This window comes from Cupressus sempervirens, chromosome 11, assembly GCF_028749045.1.
Source record: "Cupressus sempervirens isolate cs-2001-9-10 chromosome 11, ASM2874904v1, whole genome shotgun sequence".
In the NCBI taxonomy this organism is placed as follows: Eukaryota; Viridiplantae; Streptophyta; class Pinopsida; order Cupressales; family Cupressaceae; genus Cupressus; species Cupressus sempervirens.
Window position 1 is genome coordinate 226,914,659 of NC_143128.1, and position 22,640 is coordinate 226,937,298.

General features: G+C 35.1%; 1 protein-coding gene across 3 annotated transcripts in view; it reads left to right on the plus strand.

Moving 5' to 3' along the window:
• The window catches only part of LOC149528987 (Glycosyltransferase family 29 (sialyltransferase) family protein), a 48,976-nt gene extending 34,777 nt beyond the window's left edge, over positions 1-14,199 (plus strand). For 2 of the 3 annotated variants that reach the window (XM_089809522.1, XM_089809521.1), the window contains exons 7-13: positions 11,746-11,938; positions 12,171-12,261; positions 12,381-12,445; positions 12,630-12,784; positions 12,962-13,043; positions 13,158-13,267; positions 13,403-14,199. In XM_089809522.1, the coding sequence (XP_089665648.1) occupies positions 11,746-11,938; positions 12,171-12,261; positions 12,381-12,445; positions 12,630-12,784; positions 12,962-13,043; positions 13,158-13,267; positions 13,403-13,598 (892 nt within the window). In that variant the 3' untranslated portion in view covers positions 13,599-14,199. The remainder of the gene's footprint in view (positions 1-11,745; positions 11,939-12,170; positions 12,262-12,380; positions 12,446-12,629; positions 12,785-12,961; positions 13,044-13,157; positions 13,268-13,402) is intronic. The other variant, XM_089809520.1, reaches the window with a different exon arrangement.
• The last annotated feature ends 8,441 nt before the right edge of the window (positions 14,200-22,640 follow it).

The following is a 22,640-nucleotide window of genomic DNA, read 5'->3' on the forward strand; positions in this document are numbered from 1 at the left end:
TGGTTCAAATTTAACATGGTATTAGAGTGGTTCAAAGAAAACGATCAAGAACTAGAAGTATCAAGTTACTTTTGTTTTTTGCTCTGCTGTCAGTTGTTCATTTTCCAGCTTGTGACAATGGTGAATGATTTGAAAGCTGAAGATAGATTAGATGGCTCCTCTAACTTCTCTTCATGGAAGCCTAGGATTTTGATTGCACTCGAAGAGAATGAGCTTCTGGACTATGTAAATTCTGATGTTATGGAGACAACTGAAGAAGCTGAAAGAACTCAATGGAAAATGTCAGGGCAAAGAAGATAATAATCAATTCAGTTAAGGATCATCCAATTCTTGTTATATCAAAAATGGAATCAGCCAAAGAGATGCTTCAGACTCCCAAGTACTTGCATCAATTCAACAACACTAGCAGAGCTTTAGCCTTGAGACGTCAACTTCTGCATGTGAAAATGGCTAGAGGAGAATCTGTTGTTTCATATTTTATGAAGATTACAGAGTTAAAGGACCAACTTAGAGCAATTGGAGAATCTTTTGCAGATAAGGATTTAGTTATGCTTGCCATGAATGGACTTCCCCACTCTTGTGAATCCTTCATTCAAGGTGTCAGTGGGAGAGACGAGCTTCCTAAATTTGACATGTTGAGAGTTGATTGCATTCAAGAAGAATGCAGATTAGAAGCTAGAGGAAATGGACACAAAAAGTGTCATGAAGATGATCATGTACTTGCAGCCCATACCTCAAAAGGAAAAGGGAAGAAAGGAAATTATAAAAGATTCAGAGACAAGAACTTTGAGTTAGCTTCTGATTCCAAGAAAAAGAAAAGAGGTCTTTCTAAGATCCAGTGCTTCATGTGCAACAAATATGGACACTTTTCTATGTTAATGTATTGGCCAAGAAATAATGATAAACAACAATAATAAAAGAAAAATAGATACAAAAGACACAAGACATTTATCCTGTGAAAACCCTTCAACTGGAAGGGAAATACCCAGCCAAACCAGAAAAATCTTCTTTTATTAATAAAAAATGATCAAGTACAATCCTTTTATTTGATACCATACATAATCACACAAGGCAATAATGTATATATATATAGAGGATTGAAAGACCCTTCATATCATAACTGATGGTCTCTTCGATTTCCAGTTACAAGACTCTTCATATTTCCAAATGTATGATACTTCATATGACACGTCTCTTCCTATAATATTATCTCTCATATTATCATAAATCCAACACCATGACAGCATTCACAGGGCACTGATGCGCTTCATGTGGGCACAATGACAACATCCCCGAGCATCCAGATGCATCCAGGGCCCAGGATTCTAAAAAATAGCCCAAAAGCAATTTTTTTTTCATTTTTCACATAAAAAGTTTAAACAAATGTTTACGCTTTACAAGCTGCCACCTACTCTAACTCCAAAATACTTAAACTATTTCTAGATGAACCATTCACCCGCTGATGATCAGGTGTTGGAACCACGGGGACTTTCAATCTTTCACAGAGTTCCATTTCTGGTATATTAGTATGCATGCCCAGAACTGTAGATGGCCTTCATTTGCAGAACTTGAGGTGACCCCATGCAAAATATTTTCAGCTGTTTACTTGTTGGATTCGATTCATCATGGTTTGAAGATGTATGTACGGGGATAATGTATTTTGAAAAGCTCCTTGCCAAGGTTAGTTGGGTGGTCACTGGTGCATACTTAATTATCGATAGCAATTTAGATTTTTGCTGCCTATGCCAGAATTGGAATCAAATTATTGACATTAACTATCTGATCATGAGAATCAGGGGTCAACATAGTCTTTTAAAGCCACATTAATTGCTTTAAGTTGCCTGAGCTTGGTCAGTCCTATATTTTAGCAGAACTTGGTCTTTTTTATTCAGCAAAGCCCTTGCATGATAAGCACCTTCTCTTCTCTTTACAAATACTTTATTTACTACTAGCAAAATTAATTTACCATCAGCTATCGTTTGCCATGTAGTGTGTTTACATGACCCAAATTTAATTTTGTATATTTCTGCATTTCTTTGCGCATATATATATATATATATATATATATATATATATATATATATGCACCCAACCACATCCAACCCACCCTCCCCCCCCCCAAAAAAAAATTGCCCATTCGCACACCCGATTCTCATACCTGCATCCAAATCCGCAGCCGAATTGGCAACTTAGGCAAATTTGTAGTCTAAGAGAATAAATATGCAATCAAATGCACAAGGATGCAATGATACACAATAACCCCAGTGCAACATGAGCTTGTGAGGCCAAAAAATTTCAGAAAAACAAGTGATGAATCTCACTATTAGGGAGCACCCATCCATTCACAAAAAGACTCCCATCTTAGGAAGTTGAAAGGAGAATACATATGTGATACATCAAGATCCAAGATTTGCTAGTACACAAGTCTTCATGTATTCATGCAATGAGAAACAAGTAAATAGGATTTTAGACCTTACAGAAAAGTTTAAGTTCCTCCAATTGGATTTGTGATGATTAGAGAGAACCACTAGGTAAGGTAGGTAACACACTTAGTGCAAGTTTAGAGTTACTGCTGCAAGGAAATGGAAAATCCATTATAGAAAATTCAATGGCTTTTGACATTTGTTCATCCCTTCTATTTGCCACAAATAATGGGTTGAACTCTATATTTTATTTTCTCTCAATATATTAATGCTATTTTAAATCCCCTTTAATTTTTCAATGTAGTTTTGACTGTTTTTTTTCATTTTTTTCCTGTCTTTTTGTAGATTTGATATTTTCCTAATTTTTTCAAAATATCCTACACTTTAGGTTTGCTGATTAATTCCCCAAACTTAGTGCTTTTATGGTAGAAACTATTACGATAATAGATAGTTTCTATTATCTCTGTTTAGTATATAATGGTTATCTATTGTAATCTTCTGTAAATATTAGAATGTTTCTAATATTTAATTTCTGTTTCTAGAATATAAATTTTCTGTTCTTTATGATTGTTTCTTAAGGAACCATCGTTAGTCTCTTGTATAAATTGATCTCTTGATCACTATTAATAACAAACAAATATTTTCCAATCACTTTGTAATATGGTATTAGAATCAATACTCTAAATTTTTTCGAAAATTGTTATAATTTCTTGGTCGAAATTATCTGCCTTATATTTTCAAAGTTATTTACCTGCATATTTACTTCCAACTCTATCTATAATCCGACTAGGGATTCCATTTTGAGAGATTTGAATTCGCCGACTTTTGGTTCGGTTCTGCAACCCATTTCTATCCAGATCTGTTTGGTTTTTTCTGCACATTTCTGCCATTTTTTGCAGCAGGGTCGTTTTTGTTCAAAACACTAATTTTCTGTAACGAATCAAAAAAACATTTACAGATTTGTGGTGGGCTTTTTGAGATCTCAGTTGAGTTGTCGTCTGTTTTTTCTGGGTGCCTCGATTTTTGAGCCAGCCAATCCAAAAACTGATAACATATTCTTTTTGGGTTTTTTGAGCTCTCTTTTGGGTCATCCTTCAAATTTTTTGGGTCTTCCATTATTTTGCCTTGAAGAGTGCCTTCACAGATATCACTTTTCTTCATTGGAAAACGTGGTATGGCATCTTTGACTAATAATTTGCTCGAGGAAATTCAAAAGTTCAACGGTTGCAATTATGGCACGTGGAAATAGCAGATGCTAACCATCGTCGAATATCGCGATAGCGATAAGGTGGTTTAGGTTCACATCAGTCTTCTTAGCAGAGGTCCTCTGCTCTAGCTTTAGAAGGTTCTAGGAAAAAGAACATTCAATGCAACTATTGCCACAAGTTTGGGCACATGAAGGTTGAATGTCGAAAGCACTTGGCCGCCTTATCTATAAGCAATCTGGTTCGCAACCCACAGCGAACAATGTGGAGCACTCTGAGCAGACAAAATTTGTCTTTTAAGCTTTTTGATAGTTTTGTGCTCTGGATAGATTAGCCATTAAGGGAGGGTATTACGATAATAGATAGTTTCTATTATCTTTGTTTAGTATCTAATGGTTATCTATTGTAATCTTGTGTAAATATTAAAATGTTTCTAATATTTAGTTTTATGTTTCTAGAATACAATGTTTCTATTCTTTATAATTGTTTCTTAAGGAACCATTGTTCAGTCTCTTGTATACATTATCTCTTGATCATTGTTAATAACAAGAAAATATTTTCCAATTACTTCATAATAGAAACATCAATTTGTGAATGAATTGCAGTCCTAGATTTTTGTTTCAATACAAAAGAAAATGGGTACTATTGATGGGAGTTTTATTGCAGTACATAGTGCATAATATAATACTTAGTATTCCAGAGGAAACACTAGATCTCCAACTCTCTCTTTGAATAAGGATACTCATATGCTAAACAAAGTATATAGATTGTGTGATCAAATAAGACAACCCCAAGATTCCTTCCAATCTCAAACTTTGACTTAGTTATGATGTGATTTTCTTGTTATCACAAAGGGACCTATGCTTGTTGATCAATGGATATCAACTGCTTCAACTATTTCCAACCAAACAAACTGCAAAGGGATAAGGGTTTAGAAAGCTACTCTACTTCTAGAATGCAAGAAATTGCAGATGTCTTTGTGCCTCTACTAGACTTTGTTTAGCCATCGACACCAACCAAACTATTGCGATCTCCTAAGGTAGAGGTAAGTTGTTCAAACTATTACCATTCCATTAACACCATCCACTGATGCATGTGAATATGCCAGCCATAATCGAAGTAAAGCTCATAAATATGTCATTCGACAATGCAAGACAAACTTACAATCAACAAGAAGCTAGTGGTTTGGTCTAAATGAGTTCAACAAGGATGTATACAAAATATCTTCCATTCAACTAAACACTAATTTTAATCACCGTGAAATGAAATCCTGATCTAAATGACGAAATATAGAAACGATGCAATACTCCAAAGCAACACAAGTAATCCACCATGAAGACTAACAATAAATTAGCAATTGCTTTGATAGCATTCTAGCAACAATTTCATTCAAGTGTCCTCTCCTACTCTACTCTCTCTTATCTAATGAGTTACAAATGAGAATTATTTTCAGTTACAAGGAATGACCAAGATTCTTTTGGAATCAAGGTCCAAACTAAATGTTACAAGCCTTAAATCCTTGTCCAATTATAATAAGGCACAACCTCATGGGCCAAGAAGAAATTACATTTCTTTTAATGATCATTTAGAGAAGAGTTAGGTAGAGACATGATGTGGACGTCACATGTACACTTGGCATGATATGATTTGACTGTTTTGGACATGTTCAATGAGTGTTTTTTGATTGGTTGGAAATGGGTAGGTTCGACATCAGCATTCTTATCTTGCAATCTCACTTTTAATTCCACTTCTCCATCTTCGAAATTTGGAAATCTTCTCATTGGCATGAGCTTGAACTTACATGTACAGGAAATCTTGATGTCCTTATGATGCCTTGACCTTGATGTTGCACTTGTTCTTCAACCTTGAACATCATCTTACTTGTGTTCTAGATGAACCACTTGCAGCTTACTAATGCATGAATTCTTCATATATTACTTTTCCATAGTTGCGTCATGCTCTTAAGTATCTCACTCCTTCACTTCAGCCTTGCAAAACAAGAAAAATAATATATGTTAAAGTACAGCTGTTTTGTAGGGAAACCATTATCACCATTTTCTATTTTAATCAGAATTAAAGAAAATCCAAAGCACTCAGCACATAATTCACAAGCTTACTAACTTCATTAAATAAATGTTCAGTTTGCATCATTAATCTTGATTTTCATTGATAAATCTGAGTTGAATGCTTTTAAAGTTCAAGTCTTTGTGTTTTCTTGATCTCAACTGGCTCTGATTTTACCTAACAAGTGAGTGCTTAAGGCGAAAGATTGGGCATGGAACTTCCCAGTAAGATGCTTTTTAATTCAACTTCACATTTTTTTGTCATTCTTTATCAAGGCTGCAATCCAAATTGATCATTTGCATATTTTAAAATCAGAGCTTTTTCTTTCAGTCCTTTCATTCACTCCTTGCCTCAAAATCTTGATCTCCACCATTTATACTTTGCTTTGCAAGTGCCAACTACACATAAGCATTCTGATTTTAAACTCTATGTTTGAGCGAATTGAGAAGTGACTAGGCTCATACATTGTAGTCAAGGGTGGAATACAGGGGTTGGTCAGATTTTGGAGCCCCAAGAGAGGTTGTATTCCAACCTCATCTTGGGCTTCGAAGCCCTGAGAGAGGTCGGACTCCGACCGCCTCTTGGACTCACCAATGTTAATGTCAGGAAAATTTGCTAAGTTATTAACATTTTCAAATCTGTCCATTTTTCATTTCATTAACATTCTAGTTGGAAGTTGATCTCATTTCTCAATTGCTTCATCATCTTTAAATGCACTTGCCTTTCTTCAATTCTGATTTTCAACATCTTGCACTCTCATGGATCAATCCTCCATCTTATTCAGTTGGTCTCAGTCGGTATTGAGAAGGCGGAGAGGAGGGAGGGGGGCGTGAATTAGTACATACCGATTGTTTTTCCTAACCAGTACTAGCCCGGGGGGGGCGGGGGGGGGGGGTGGTGGGGTGAATAAGTATGTACAATTCTACCGATTAATGCAACAATCTTGTTTACGAACCTCATTACTAGCTCTTTTGTGGCACAACTTGCCTTGTAGATCCACTGTGATGCTTCACAAAGATACTCTGATCTCCTTCCTTTGTTCTGGCTTGACTCAGTGAATGAACTTTGTTCACTACCTCTTTCACATGCCTTGGGCACTGGTCTGCCGCTACACTCTGTTCTTCTCTATTCTTGTCTGTCTTCACAGATCTCTCTTCAACACAACAGCAACAACAACAATTTCAAAATGAAGTCTGAGTGACCTTAAATCCACTCGTCCAATCCTTGATCAGAAACCCTAAAATTATCCCGCTCAAATCATCAGTTCAAAATTTGAAATGCACAACGAACATAGTCACAAAATACCCGTGACTACCTACATGTAGGCCTGCCTGAACACCTGTGAGTCTACATATAGACTTGTGTCCTTGCTTCCTTCTGTTGCTTCCGCTGGTTCTCTCTGCGTGCATTTCACGTCTCTATCAAACCTTCTCTTGGTTTTGTCACATCAGTGGTGACTCAGCTGTAACCATTAATCTTCCATGCCTGTCTGCCTGTCATGGGCTGGATCATTTCTTTACTTCTGTCATGACTGATATGCCAGTCTACTGGTGGTTGCATTGTCTTGCAACATTTCAGTCTTCTTGTTAACCAGTTGCCAATCAATGACAACACTTCAATGCTTACTCAGTGCTTGAGTCTACTTCTCACCATTTTGCCAGTCAACCATGCCAGCGACTAGTTTAGTTTAACATATTCATCATGTAATTGAACAACACTCATCAATTCCTCAAATGGCAAAGCACTATTGTTAATCATAAACAAGCATGGTCAAATACAAGTCATGAACATGAAGCCCAGAGCAGGTTGAAATCCGACCTATTTTTGGGCTACAGAGCCCCAAGAGAGGTGGGAACCCAACCATCTCTTGGGCTCGACGAAAAAATAAAATTCTGTCTTTAAAGTAGGATCCTGTAAAGTTTCTATCAGATTTCAATAATGCTGACCATTAATCTGTTTGATTGCAGGTTTGAATGACAATGACATGGTTCAGAAGACTTTTAGATGGGCACTAGTTTAATGTGAAAGTTGCCTAAATTACATTGACTTCAAAACTTCACCATTTACTTCAGGATGAATGTACTTTAAATGAAATGTGTTTTGAACATCAATGCTCTGAAATTAGAAGGATTACGAATATGAGTACTTGAAAGTAAAAATGTTTAAAACAAAGATGTTGATATGCAATTTATAAGACAAATGAATTAACACATAAATAGAAACATATATGAATTACTATTTCCAGCCACAACACAAAAGACTATCTGTGAATGAATCAGTGTCTTTATCTTATTGGGCAACAGAGTCATTCACAACACGGTTTTTTACATGCAACTTTATGAGACAATGTAATATTGTCAATTGCTAAAATATTCAGAATGAAAAGGACTTAATTATATATGCAATTTAATGTCAGTCTGAAAGGAATTTGACTTCTATGACAGGAAGACCAATCAGAACAAGGAATATAAAGACTTACTAATCTTTCATACAATCCTTGAATTTTCACACACGAAATGCTATGAGCAAGTATGCTTATACACACCGAATTCTGAGCAATCCACAAATCAGCTTTGATGACCATAAAGGACTGAACTCTGCTAATGATGTTTTATCCCTATGCTTCCAAATGGACAAGATCATATAAGTATTTTGATTCATGAAGAAAAAACATCTACATGCTTTCCTGCTCGTAAGTAATTCTGATATACTGATCAAAATATATATAAGATCAAGTATCTGTGGACAGCGTGCTTTTTATTTTAATATCATCAAATATCATGTCTAATGTGGTATGCTATTTGCTTTTTGCATTTCATATTTATATACATTTAAAAAGGTGCAAAAAACTAATTTTGAACCAAAGCACCATCTCAAATCTCCTAACTCAATAGCAACTACTCAATTACATATCATAAGTCTAATGATTTAGGATATGTAATAGTCTCCCTATGGCCGTTGACCATTTGCATCCTCTCTTGGTTAAAATGGTGACTAATTATCTTTATAGGTGTCAGTTGTTAGGATGATTCCGCAGGCCTGGGAATTATAAATTCTTATCCCTGCCACCTTTTTTTTTTCGAAAATCAAATTTGATAATAGTAAATGCAAAACGATTCAATGCATATAATGTCGAGCCCATTTCTTGTGTTTCTTGACCTTGGACTTTAGAGCACAGAGTATCCTCGCGTGACATCAGGGTGTCAAGCATCCATTCCTGCAATGGAGGAATCGATTGGGTATTCACGGCTGGCTGAATTCTGAAGGATTGCCTTGGTCAACATCTTCTTATTTGGCTTCCTCCTTTTGCTCAGTTGGAGCTCCATCTAAAAATTCCATTTTTCTAGTTGTTCTGATGCATGTCGTGATCGTGAGGCCAAAACATTTTATTTTTCATTGCCATCAATCATGGTTCATATGCGCTGTGGACCTTCAATCCCATATGTAGAACATGTAGGATATCCATACTTTATATGCATTCATATCCCTTCTGAATTTGGATGTTCACGGCAAAGATAAGGACGTATCCTTTTGGTCTTCATATGTCCTTGTCATTGGAAATCAGGGACTTCACTATTCCGTCTCCTCTCACTGGTGTGGCTTCCTGGACTGCGTGGTTCTAGGAGTTTGGGATCTTATGCAGACTGGCTTCTCTTGGTTGCTGTGTTTGGAGCCTTGTCAATGACCAGGAGGTGCAATAAAGTTTTCCTAGCAATGTTTCAAACGGGAAAGCAGTTAGGCAAAATGATTTGAATGATTCGAATGTGAAAATAAACAATGGTATCTCTTCTGAAAAATAACAGTTTATAAAATTCTTTGAAATTTATATGGAAATATGCCCTAAAAAAATCAGAGAAAATGGCCCATAGGTGCCAATATTCCGTGTTCATGTCAGATGTTGAACTGTAAACCAGTACAATTCCCTGGTCATGACTATTCTTCTGAAAAGTTGCCCATATATCAAAACAAATCCTGTATGACATTTTACTATACTGTGCTGGTTAGATAACTGTAGAGGCTTCTAGACTTGATGCACAGAATCCTTTCAAACACTTAATGAAGATGAACAAAATTTGCCATTTTTCAGCATGTTTGCCAAAATGAGATCTCTCAGCATGAATCTGATAATGTTGAAGCTTCTAGACATGTATCCTTCAATCTATCTATTGCTTCCAAGAAGAAATAGAGACCTTCATAGGCCTTGAACTGTTTAAACAAGTTGATGCATGAATGCATATACTTCTGCTCTAAAATATTCTTTTGCACTCTGGACAATGATTCTGAACATTCCCATGACATGCTTGACATCAGGCAATTCTGGATGGTGCTGAAATGCACACATGTATGAACTGGTTGCCCTTTTTACATTCTTCAAGTCATGACTTCTAGTGCTTTGAAGCGTACTGTATGAACATTAGTAGCGGGTGAGATCTGAGATAAGTCGCAAACAATTATCAGTAGGCAAGCCAATAATTGGAAATTACATCTGTCCAGATAACATCTGCAATATGACCAGATTGATTTTTAAGTGCATATTAGACTTCAAGATATCCCTCAAGGATATTTCCTCAATCATTATGGTATGCTGAAACAATGAATCAAAATGGGCACATTCAAGACACTGGCTTGTGTGGAGTCTGATATTTCTCTCTTAAACGTATGGAAATGCGTATCTTGCATTGTCAACTGCAGAGGTCTTTACATCATGCAAAAGATATAGCATCATTTTGAAAGTAAAAAGATTAGAAGGGATCCTCTAATGGATGCTCTAATTTTGGCAAATTAGGACTGTTTGCCTCAAAAAGTCTAGATCGCACTTCCTGATCACCTTGGACTATTTGGTATAGATACAAGATGATAATGCAAACATAATTTAACTAATTTCATCATCATAGCTAGTCACTGTACTTCTGGAACTCAAATGCTTAGGGGCAGACATGACAGAATTAAAATAACCATGACATTCTGATACTCCTTTGACATGAATGATAACATAAGTTCAAAAAGTAGACTTTCTATCTCTCTAATCACCTCATGTTTTGACTGGAGCAATTCGGTTTTCCTTTCCAATAATTATGCTGCTTCAGATTCTCAAGGGAAGAATTGCCTCTGGGCTCATATATGACTTGCGATTATTTGTTTCCTCCTTGGGTCTTAGAAGGTGATTTTAATGTTTTCTCAGATTGGAAAAAAAGAAAGGTGGCTTGAACTAGTTCTATTTCCAGTGGTGGCTTCATGAGCAGTTGATACATGATCTCATTGTTGGTTGGTGGGCAGATGGAAAACTTCCATTTTGGGATAACATGTACCCCTTTTTTCAAAATTATTGGTATATGTAAAGTTCAAGCTCGAAGAGTTGAATAGGTCCCCCTTTGGCAACATATTTAATGTGCAAGAAAAAATGGATGACATTCCTCCCAAATTGGTGATGATGATATTACTCTTGAACCCTGCACTATGGGATCTTCCCTGTCCAGTGAACTTAATAAATGAGGTGTAAAAAAATCTTTTGCAAGCAAAAATGAATAATTGACTAGCTTTGAACCAGAGACCAAAACACTCTTTTTTTCCATAAGTTGGTCAAGGATAGAGGATTCTTCCCCTACTGATACTTCGCTCAGGGAACTCAACTATCTTCCTTTTAGGATATCAATTATTTCTCTTCCCTCTTCTAGGAAGGTTTTTCCTTGGGTGGTATAGAAGTTAACATTGAATGCCCTCTTTCTTAGTTATCTCACATATGAATGAGGCACTCATGAGTTCTATCTCCTTGGAGGAATTTGAAAAAGTTATCTTTCATATGCTTAAGGAGAACACCCTGGGTGCCAATAGTTTTTCTACTGATTTTTTTTTTCAAAGAATTCTGTGAGATTGTCATGTTGGATCTTTTCCTATTGCTCAAAGAGTTTGAAAATTGAAAACAAATAGTTGCATAATTGTTATAAGAAAATTGCTTTTTAGAATCTTTAATATTCTTGGTTATTTAATGATATAATAATTTTGAGGCTAATTAATGCATGTTACATCTTATTGTTCTCTCTCGTATAATGCAGTAATAATTGCCAAAACAAGACACTCTGCATGGAGAAGCTTGCATTAGTACTTCCAGATACACCACCTTTCTTGCCAAGACAGTTTGAACGTTGTGCTGTAGTGGGTAATTCAGGTGATCTTTTGAAAACAAAGTTTGGAAAAGAGATTGACAGTTATGATGCTGTTATACGAGGGAATGGAGCTCCCATAAAGGTCAGTGTGCTTTGATTAGGATCTGAATATCTAGAATTAAACTTTTATTCTCTACCTGCCTTTAAAGAGATTTGAGAGGATAACAATAAAAAAAATAATTTTAGGGATAAAAGAGAGAACATCCTTGAGCTTACTCTATCTAGACATGTTGACGGCTAAGGAAATCACATGTTCAATTTTTATATTTATATAAATATATATTTCTTGATGGTATGTTCTTGTGCATATTTAGAATTATACGCAATATGTGGGCCACAAATCTACATTCCGACTGCTCAACAGGGGATCTGCAAAGGCTCTTGATAAAGTTGCAGCTCTGGATGGTAATGCTTCATGGATGTACTTTCCTAACAGTCTGACCTAATGCAATTATGATCATGACCTTTCATAGCCATTAAAAATATTCCGTGTTATAATTTTGGCTTGTTCATCTCTATTGTAGAAACTGGAAAGGAGGTTCTTATTATCAAAACTACTATTCATGATATCATGAGTAAAATGATCCGGGTAAGTGATTGGCCAATTAGCTTAAAGTATGTCTATACAAGTGTTCTAAAAAGGATGCCATTTTTTTATTAAAACTGCTGGCATTCAAGGTTTATGGTTTTGGAATGCTGCTTAAGCTTGCTTTCCTGTGTGCTAATGTGAATTTGATTTCCTATGTGCTTATATAAGCTTTTTTGGCTGACAGGAAGTTCCAATTCTCAATCCAGTGTATCTCATGTTAGGTACATCTTTTGGCTCCTCGGCCAAAGGCACAGGTGTCAGAGCACTTGAGTTTGCACTCTCTGTATGTGATTCGGTTGATATTTATGGATTTACTGTGGATCCTGGTTACACAGAATGGTAAAATCTGTTGCATAGATTATTGCAATTACTCATACACTGCCTAGCTAGTATTTCTGAAACAAAAGGTGCTCTCGAGAGTATCTAATGTTTGTTTTCATCATGTGTCTAAAGAGGAACCTATTTTATAATTGGGAAGCCAGTATAATGTTCCATGTTTTAAATGTGTATTCTCAGGACTAGATATTTTTCCGAGTCAAGACAAGGTCATACTCCTCTTCAAGGAAGAGCATATTATCAGATGATGGAATGTTTGGGGGTGGGTCTTACAAATTAACTACAGTTCAAGGTTTAAGAACCTATGAGAAGATCCTTTGATCAATGGTTTTATTTTAGTTGTGCACGGAATTTATTAATGGATTTTAAATTACAGCTCATAAGGATTCATTCTCCAATGAGGTCTGAACCTGACCGCATTTTGAAGGATATTCCAGACAAGACTATTCTTTATGCTGCAAGAAGTGCTTCCGAGCGGGTTCTCAGGTAAAGTTTTCTTATTTTTGCAACTCATTGATTTAAATTTGGAGTAAAAAATATTTGATCTGCAGGTTTATGGTCTATATAATTATTTAATCCCACTTTGTAACTGGCTTATTTAAGTTATTTAATGGAATACAGGAAGACTGCTCGAGGAACAGGAGATCCTCTTGCATCCTGTGGTACCATAAAATATCGCTCAAGGAGAATCTTGAAAAAGCCTTCAGGGCTTAGAAAGGTCGCTGCTGAGCATCAGGATTATGTGCATGGTGTAACCATGTATCCACTTGAACACAGTTCTTCAAATCAAATGCTTTGCATAAAGTCAAGTACATGATGTCAGCAGGTTGCATGCCAATCATTCCAATTTGATAATTTGAATGGAAGAACACATCTGAATAGTCTTGTTGGATCTACAAAGTTTGAAAATGATTTAAATTGCAATCACAATTGTTGAGCTGGGATTATCATCTTTTCCTGACACTTTTAGTTCAAAAGCGGAACGCCTGGCATTGGAGATTTTTTTCTCAATCAGTTATATTACATTTATGGTTAGCTTATTAAAGAAAATGGTCATCCTAAGTGGTCTATACTTAATTTCTGACTACAGTTTCCGGATTGGCATTTTTGAACCTGCAGGTCTTCACATTTACATCCAAATATTTGATTAATTTCTACAATGCTACCTGTGCCTGAAGTTACCATATGCTACTCTGAGAAACTCATGAATTACATTCTTGCATTTGTTGAGTCAATCACCCTCCCCTTTTATGAGTACTACAAAATTTAGCTTGATTGGTTAGGAGAACAAGCTTTCGATTACAGTGTAAGAGCCATATGTTGGCGGAGTTCAGAAGGTCAATTGCATTTAAGAGGAGGCTTTCAGATGTACAAACGAGATTTTGCTCAATTCTAATATTTGAATTTGTTTTTTCTCATAGTTTTTCTGCTTATCTTGGTGTACAACTACTCCAAGGAGACATTTTTATGGACAAACAATTCTTAGGAATGGTTTTTACTTGTTTGGTCATTATTTTTGTTTTCATATTTTTTATATTTGGATGATCTGGTAGAAGGTAAATTTGCTGGACAATGCACTCAATTGAAGTGGCAACATGTAATGGTGACAAATCATTGCCGAATTGCAACTGTACAGGCAATGAATGAATGGAGATAAGATAGTTGTAACACCTTAAAAACAAAGTGCAGATAATTTGTACATTTATTAATTGTGATACATTATTCTGAAGTTCAATAGTAACCGTGATACAAAATTCATGGTAGAGCACATTAGAATAGCTCTTGTAATGCTATATCGTATGGGCAATGAAATAATGTAATTGCAAGAACTCGTCTCCTTGAGAAAGACCAGGCCAGGAATTTGAAAGTAACGATGCCTGTCAAAGAAAAGTTATGACGGTTGTAAATTTTCATTGCTCATCATTTTATGTTTTGTTCATATAAATAAAACTGAAAATATAGTAATTATTTTATATTAATAATAGTAATTTTTATTAAATATTAATTTATTGTTGTAACTTTTTAAAATACTTTATTCGAAAGAATTAGCTTAAGTACAATATATTCTATACACGTGTAGGATAAGAATGTGTTGTTGGACGAATTATTCAAAAAGTTGAAAATTGATTGATGTCATTTTAGTCATTTTTGTGTTTGTGGAAGTGACTTGAGTGAAATTGTAGATCTTATTATTTTGTTGCATAGATCTAAATTTTTGCCAATTTATAGTATTTTAAAAAAAGTTTTTTGAATGTTTCTAATATATTTGAGATAATTAATGGTGGAGGAACACTTGGAGTTTTCTAGGCAAGGGTTGGTTTTTAGTTAAAATTTATAAAATATTGCTATAACGACTTTTTAAGAATTTTGAAAACTCATAATTGTGAAGAGAATGTCTTGGATGTTGATACTAGTAATTAATATAGGAATGACACTTTGATTATTCTATGTATGTGTGTTGATTGTCTTTAGATAACTTGAAATGAATTAGAGAAAGGAAATGTTCATGCAATGAAACATAATGAACAACTTAGAAGGGTTAAGTTGGCCCCAACTTTGAATTTGAATTTGACTATTTAAAGTTCTAGGTTTGGTTTCATAAGTTGTAACATTATGTTTCAATCCTATAAATTGTGGATTCACATGTAGGTGGGAGATATATAAATTGAGTACAATTTTTTTTGGGCTTATGCGCTTGTTTTAGTAGAAATTGCTCTATTTCTACACTTGCCATTGCCTAAAGGACAAAAACACTTGAAATACAATTAGCCCATACAAAATAGTTCTTGATCAAATAATGTGGTAAATCATTTTTTGCAAGTGTGATAATGATTAGTCAATTTGGGTGCTTCGATGGTAGTTTGGATGCTTGCCTTGATTGGTTTGATTAGATGTTGATTAATTGAGATGTGTTAACATCAAATGATTTTGGCTCGTTGTTTAAATCCATTGTTTTGATTGTGGTTTTGCTTGTTTAGATTTTAAATTGTTGTATTGTTAATTCATGATTGAAGGATTTGAGTTTTATGTTTGATTACATTAGACACAACATTTTTTATCTGTGAATTTTTAAAATGTATGTGAATATAAACATTTCTCGATCGTATTGTTTTTGTGATTTAAAAGATTAGTGGATATTTTGTGTAAATGTTAATTTTTAAAATATCTTTCAACTAGGTTTGAAGTACTATACATACAATTAAAATGATATCTCATCTATTTTTTCTAGTGTAGACCACATCTTCCCTTGAGCTTGTGTAAGAAAAAAAAGTTACATTGTTGACTATTTAGCATAGTGTTACAAAGAGCCATGTTTGGGATGTGTACGTGAATACTAGTAGTGACACCATTTCATTCCCTAGGTGTATGATCCATTTAGATTACATAGTTTTAGCATTTAAGAATGACATTTTATATAAAGTTTCTGTTAGTGAACAAATTGTTCTCCAAAGAAATATATACAAATTAACCTCGAAAAACTCAGATAGGAAGATTGAATATGCACTAATAGTTGGGTCACTTCACTATTGAAAAGCGTAAGTGCCCTCTGAATTTATCCAGGTATAGCTCCCCATGTATGATTTACAATGAATTCACAAAAATACAAATATGAATGTTTTTAACCAAAAAACACAAAGGGTTTACAAACGTCTAGTTGTAAACACAACATAGATGCGGAAAAACTATTCTGGCTGAAAGGAAATAAACAATAAATGACACAAAGTTCATTCACCCGAATGCTGCATTACATAACAGACATAGAGAAAAAGAAGAATGGTCTTTTCCAAACACACAAACAATTAAAACACAAAGTCCAGAATATAATCGTGACAATAATCATATATATCAAACTGCATTTAGAGATAACCAATATAGTACAAAGATTAACATTGATCAGAGATTTAAAACACAAACTCAAAGTTTAGATGTATTAAAATATTCTTTTGAACACAACAAAATAAAACTGACTTTGCTATTTGATACATACAAAACCACTATTTGGAAAAGGAAATATCTCCCTTCTCTCCCTATATTCATAGCCCCTAATTTTGCTATCGCTCAAAGTCTCCCCTAGCAAAATTGAGGAAAATTGGAACCCCTCTTCAGTTTGATCTCCGAATTCTGAAGACAAAATTCCCCTTTAGTTTTTGTAACTGTTTCTTGAAAGCTATTCCTATCCTTTGCTTTGACAGGATATTTTTCAGTTATTAAAACGGATTCGTGAGAATGCTTCTCTCTCACCCACCAATTTCTTATTGGCTTTTTGTGTCCTCACATAACATTACACATCTCATTGTCGAGGAAAACTAAATATGTGAAGGGCAATTATAATTTTTATTAAAACATTATAATTATGTTTGCTTCTTTCCCAATTTTTGCTCAGGGGCACCTGTGACTGTAACACTAAGTCATTTCCTCTATGATCTCCACGTGGCAGACAATAACAATGGTGTTGCCATACATATCATATGTATACTAGCCATACTCACTGTTACTAAAAAGTGTCGTGGGAGTCATTATAAAGAGATCAATAAAACTTTGATCATCTTCCTTCTTTGCAAGCCGCATGTTGAGTCAAAACCCAAATCACGATTTGTTCGAAATAAGCGAACACAATTCCCGCCTTTATATTATGTCGAGTTCATAATATGATGAACTCGGCATAATGGCTTCGGCTAGTGGGTGGGATTGCACATCTTCATCTTCTAAACCACACTTCACAATTCGCTTCCTTATTGTCACTACACGGGACAAAGGCGATATTTCCATGTGTAAAGAGCTCTGTTTGCTATATCTCGTTCCTACGATAGATGCCGTATTCAGCTGAGGATGATATGAACCGAAGGCTTGAGGCTTGATTATATAATCAATTATTTCATTGATTGTTCTTACTCACATGTTTCTCTCCACCATTTTGGTATTTCGTCAAACAATTCGCTTACATTTGAACGCCTCCACTCTCAAAGCAAACTGGCATATACACCTGAGATGAGTAAAGTTCTGTGTTCTCTTTGAATTCAAGCCCTGAATACTGTCCTCATTAATTCAAGCCGAGGACATACCATACTTAATCACCATCTGCGACTGCATATAGAAGGAGGTTCTGTGTAACTTTCTTCGGTGTTTGGTATGAGTGGGAATGCCGAACACCTGTTGTTGATCTTCTAACAATTAACACATGGCTTTATTTCTAAGCCCGTAGTGAATCATAGACATTTTAATAAACAATCCGCATGAACCCTATCAATGTTAATGCGCGACAGTTAGTGGATGCATTTCACGGGTCCCGCGAGTTTTATGGTTTTGCCATTGTTTCTCACCTCTGTTGCGCACACGATGCTTTATGAGCCCGTAAACAGAGATATGGGTGCGGCTTTGACTTGAATCTTTCTTCTTAACCACCTCCAAATAGTTGTTCCACATCTATCAAAATACATTGTGTATTGTCATGCTTTGTCTCCTCCATATGATATGTTTTCTGCGTGACCACCCAGTTTCACATTGGAGAAAGCCGCATGGATGGGTATTCCTATCAAATACTTGATGTGGACCGAGTCTTTGGAACTCTACATTGTTGTAAACAATCTCCTTGTTGCCAGTCACAATGGGTTGTCGAGGGACTCGGTTGATCTTGAAGACCAAGCTTTTGAAAGCTCACAAACTCCGCATATAGGATCAATCAAATCTATCATGTGTTTGAAACTGCATCTCTGAAACATGAATCTCGTGGAATCCATTAGAAATTGTGAACATTTGAAATCTAATGCAACCAAGGACTTGAATCGCACATTGGATTTATCTTCGTACTATTGGCCTTGCATTTGGGATTGAACTACCGCATTCGTGTTCAAAGCATTTGATCTTTGCACTTGGACTACGAATCAACTCGGTTCTAACTCTTTGAAATCTGAAACCCGAACTATGTAAGCTGACAAACTGCATTTCTGAACTAGAAAAAGAATCAGTAAACCCGAGCCAAGGGATTATACCTTCGAACTTCTCAGAGCGAACCATTGAACCTGCATGAGCAAAATTGAACCACTTCGAACCAATCTAAACCACTTCGAACCATGGTTCAAAGGAGTTCAAGACCATAAATTAAAATCTTAATTACCAGCTCTATATGGGTACTCATAGGGGCTTTAAGTGTGGGACTGTTTTTGACTCAAAAACAAAGAACAATAATCTTTGGGAAAAGACATGTGCCTTATCCATTGGGCAATAGAGTCACTAAGAAGGGAGAACCGAGAGCTTCTTGTAGAGAGGGCAGAGGGGAGCAGAGCAAAGCCAACTAACCTAAACTAACAACAAGTACGAAACTTGCACATTATTCAAACTAACACTACACACACCAAAAGAATATTTACAAAATATATACAAATGTAGAAAGAGAGTCTATCACAAGAAATAGAAGAAAGAAAAAGAGTCACACATGAATCCATTTACTGGCTGGGAGAAGTAGGAGCCTTTTTGTAAAAGCAAAGCATGTCTTAATGGAGTAGCTCCAAACCATTGCTTACTGACGACTTCTTCAATGTTGAACTTCAAACTAAAGGTGCATATAAATATGTTGACCCAACACTTCTTCTTGAACAACCATAACTCATCATAGCACTCTTTTCACCCAAGAATTCATCTTCAACATTCATTCGTCTAGGTTTCACTTCAAACTGAAAAATTTGAAAAGAAGAAACCTCCTTAAGAAAAGATGCACAATATTCGAAAAAGCTGTCACAAAGACTCACCATTTGTACATGGCATTTGATATCATGATCAACTCGCAGACCAAGAGATGCCTCATCCAACATAGGGTCGATTCTTAGATACATGCTCTCCTCATCCCTTTCAAGAATCAAACTGCCTTAAAGTATGTAGTTTATGCTATCCTTTTTCTTTCCCAAAGTTTTATTACTTCCACAATCCAAATCAGCAAAGCCGCACATAGGAGATGAAAATAAAAAATATCAATTAATGTTTCATTTTCAATTTGATTTGAATGAATACCCGAGTCATTATTGAAGAGATGATCTAGTTGGAGTGATGATAGAAATCCATGTATGATTTCTTCTTCTTCATTAAGAAGAGTATTCTTCAGCTTTCCGACTGAGTCATCAAGTTTTTCAAAAAGAATTTCATCATGAGAAGCTCCAACCAAAGGAATCTTTACTTCATCACAAACATCACTTTTATTTTCAGATTGACACAATTCTCCTCTGAATTGACCATCAATTTCACAATAGGAAATATTACTTCCAACCTTCTCATTAGAGACAAAGGATTCAAATTCTGGTAACATATCATTGGCAATTTTTTCACAAATAAGAACTTTCACAGCAAGATGATCATCATTGATTTCAAATACAAAGCTTTCTAAAACCAAAGAGGAAAATAATTCAAGATCACTTTCATCAATGTTTCCCTGAGTCCCATCATGTTCAACAAAAACTGCATAATTGTGAGAGGTGAAGTGAGATGATGTTATCGGGGATTCTTCTTCTTTCACTGCCAGTTTTTCTTTATCTTTGTTGTCATTGCTGCCATGGTTTCACTTTCAACTTGAATGTTCCCGTTTACCCATGTCTAGTTGTCTTGAGGCTGTAACATTTCTTTAAGTAGGAAGACCTCTTGCTCCAGTTTTATTTCCATATTTAGTCCTTTGGCCAAAGTTACAACATAATCCCTTTCAAGATAAATTTCAGCACCATTTTCAAAATCAACATCACCAATAATATCTACTGCTGCATTATTTTCAGAGTGAAAAGATTCTAGATTGGGGCCTTGTTCAGTGTTCACATACAAAGAGACACTATTCTCACCATCTTCCATGACATTTAAAGATTCATATTCTAGTAGAGCATTGTTAGAAAGCATTCCAACACAATTTTTAAGAAAAAGATGATCATCATGATCCTCAATTGTGAAACTTTCTACAAGAGGTGAAAAAGGAACTTGAGGCAAGATCTCATCATTATTGCTTACCATTTCTCTAGTGTTGTCATGGATATTCTCATCTTTTAAAATTGGATTAGCATGAGACTGGAGTAAATCTGTCTAGACCTCTTGGTCATTCATGACAAGGTGATTGAAGTAAATGGGTGAAATTGAGATAACTGGAGCTTCTTCTTCATCAACCTTCAACTCTTCACTTAACTAGTGATACTCTTTTCTGATATACTTGCAACATTTTCTCTTTTCTTATAACTCTTTCAACTTGTGGAATCTAACACAAAGGCTTTTCCACAACAACCAAGACGCAAAATCATCTTCCAAACTTAAATTGTTCTTGAAATCTCGAGAAACGCTTTCTTTATAGTTGTCCACAAATTCGCGCAACACTTTATCCTCCATCGAATAAAGTTCCATGAGAGTGAGATTTGGCCTTGGCTTTCTCATGGTTTTCATCTCCGGCATGGTCTTTATAGATTTGCCAATCTCCTGCACACGAAGATAATAAAAAAACCGAGGAAACAAATATTAACACCGATCTTAGCTTCCGGATCCCTAGTAGAGTCGCCAAAAATCTGTTAGTGAACAGATTGTACTCCAAAGAAATATATAAAAATTAACCTCAAAAAGCCTAGATAGGAAGATTGAATATGCACTAACAGTTGGGGTGCTTATGCTTTTCAATAGCGAAGTGACCCAACTATTAGTGTATATTCAATCTTCCTATCTGGGCTTTTCGAGGTTAATTGTATATATTTCTTTGGAGGACAATCTGTTCACTAATAGTTTCATTATCTCTTTTGCAAGATACATTATATGTTACCTAATCTCATCTTTAAAGAATCTAGGAATAGACTAGACAACTCAATTCAAGCACAAATTTGAGCATGACTTGTTACCTTTCCTATCAACATATGGAAAGAACAACACAATGGTTTCCCATAATTATTTCTAATGATTTTAAAATATTAGGTTTCTAGAACATTGTGTAAAAGCTAAAGGAAAAATCTCCCACATATTCAAATTCACATGCAAGTGTTTGATAGATAAATCCACTTGATTATGGATAAATCAAAGTCATATCATAGTTTTGGCAAACAAAATAGTTTCAAAATGACTCTTACACAATGGAATACATAATTAAAACCTTTTCAATTGTAATTATTAACTAAATAATTTTTTATTTTATTTTGAGGCACATAAGTTATGTTTAAATGCAAAGATTTGAAGAAAACCCCGTTCACTTAAAACTATCGATGTGGCAACTTAATCCCTATTGTGAAACAAATTTAAATAAACTTAAACATATATCTCACAACAAAGGCACTTTCATAAAAATCTAAAAATATCTTTTTATTCATCTGAAAGTCTAGATTCTAATATTTGTATTTTTTATTAGTTTTAATATGAACTTAAATATTTTATTGTAATTTATTATAATCAAACACAATATTTGTCGCTAGGAAAAGATAGCTTTTCATCTTTGACAAAGCCTTCCCAATCCATTTCTTCAACCAAGGAAGCATTTTGATCCATTTCTTCAACCAAGGAAGCATGTTGATCTAGTTTCTCAACTAGTAGATCCCATGCCCTTTTTCTTGCAATCCAAAATTATATATCCCATTGCATTAAAATAGAAACAATTTGCATTTCATGTTGAAGGGGAACACCTCAGTTTGTACTTTCCCTTTCTTGAAGGCAAGATTGCTTTGTTATGTAAATATCAAACTTCTAATTTTGGGTGTTAACTATGACCAAGCATAGTACAAATTACTTCTTAAGGATAAAGTGTTTGTTTCTTAATGTAAACTATACATGTTCTTCAGTAGAGTATTCAAAATTATTACCTTTGTCTCATCATTCATTACTTTCTCATTGATGCTACCTTGCTAATTCGGGAGAGCAAAACTTA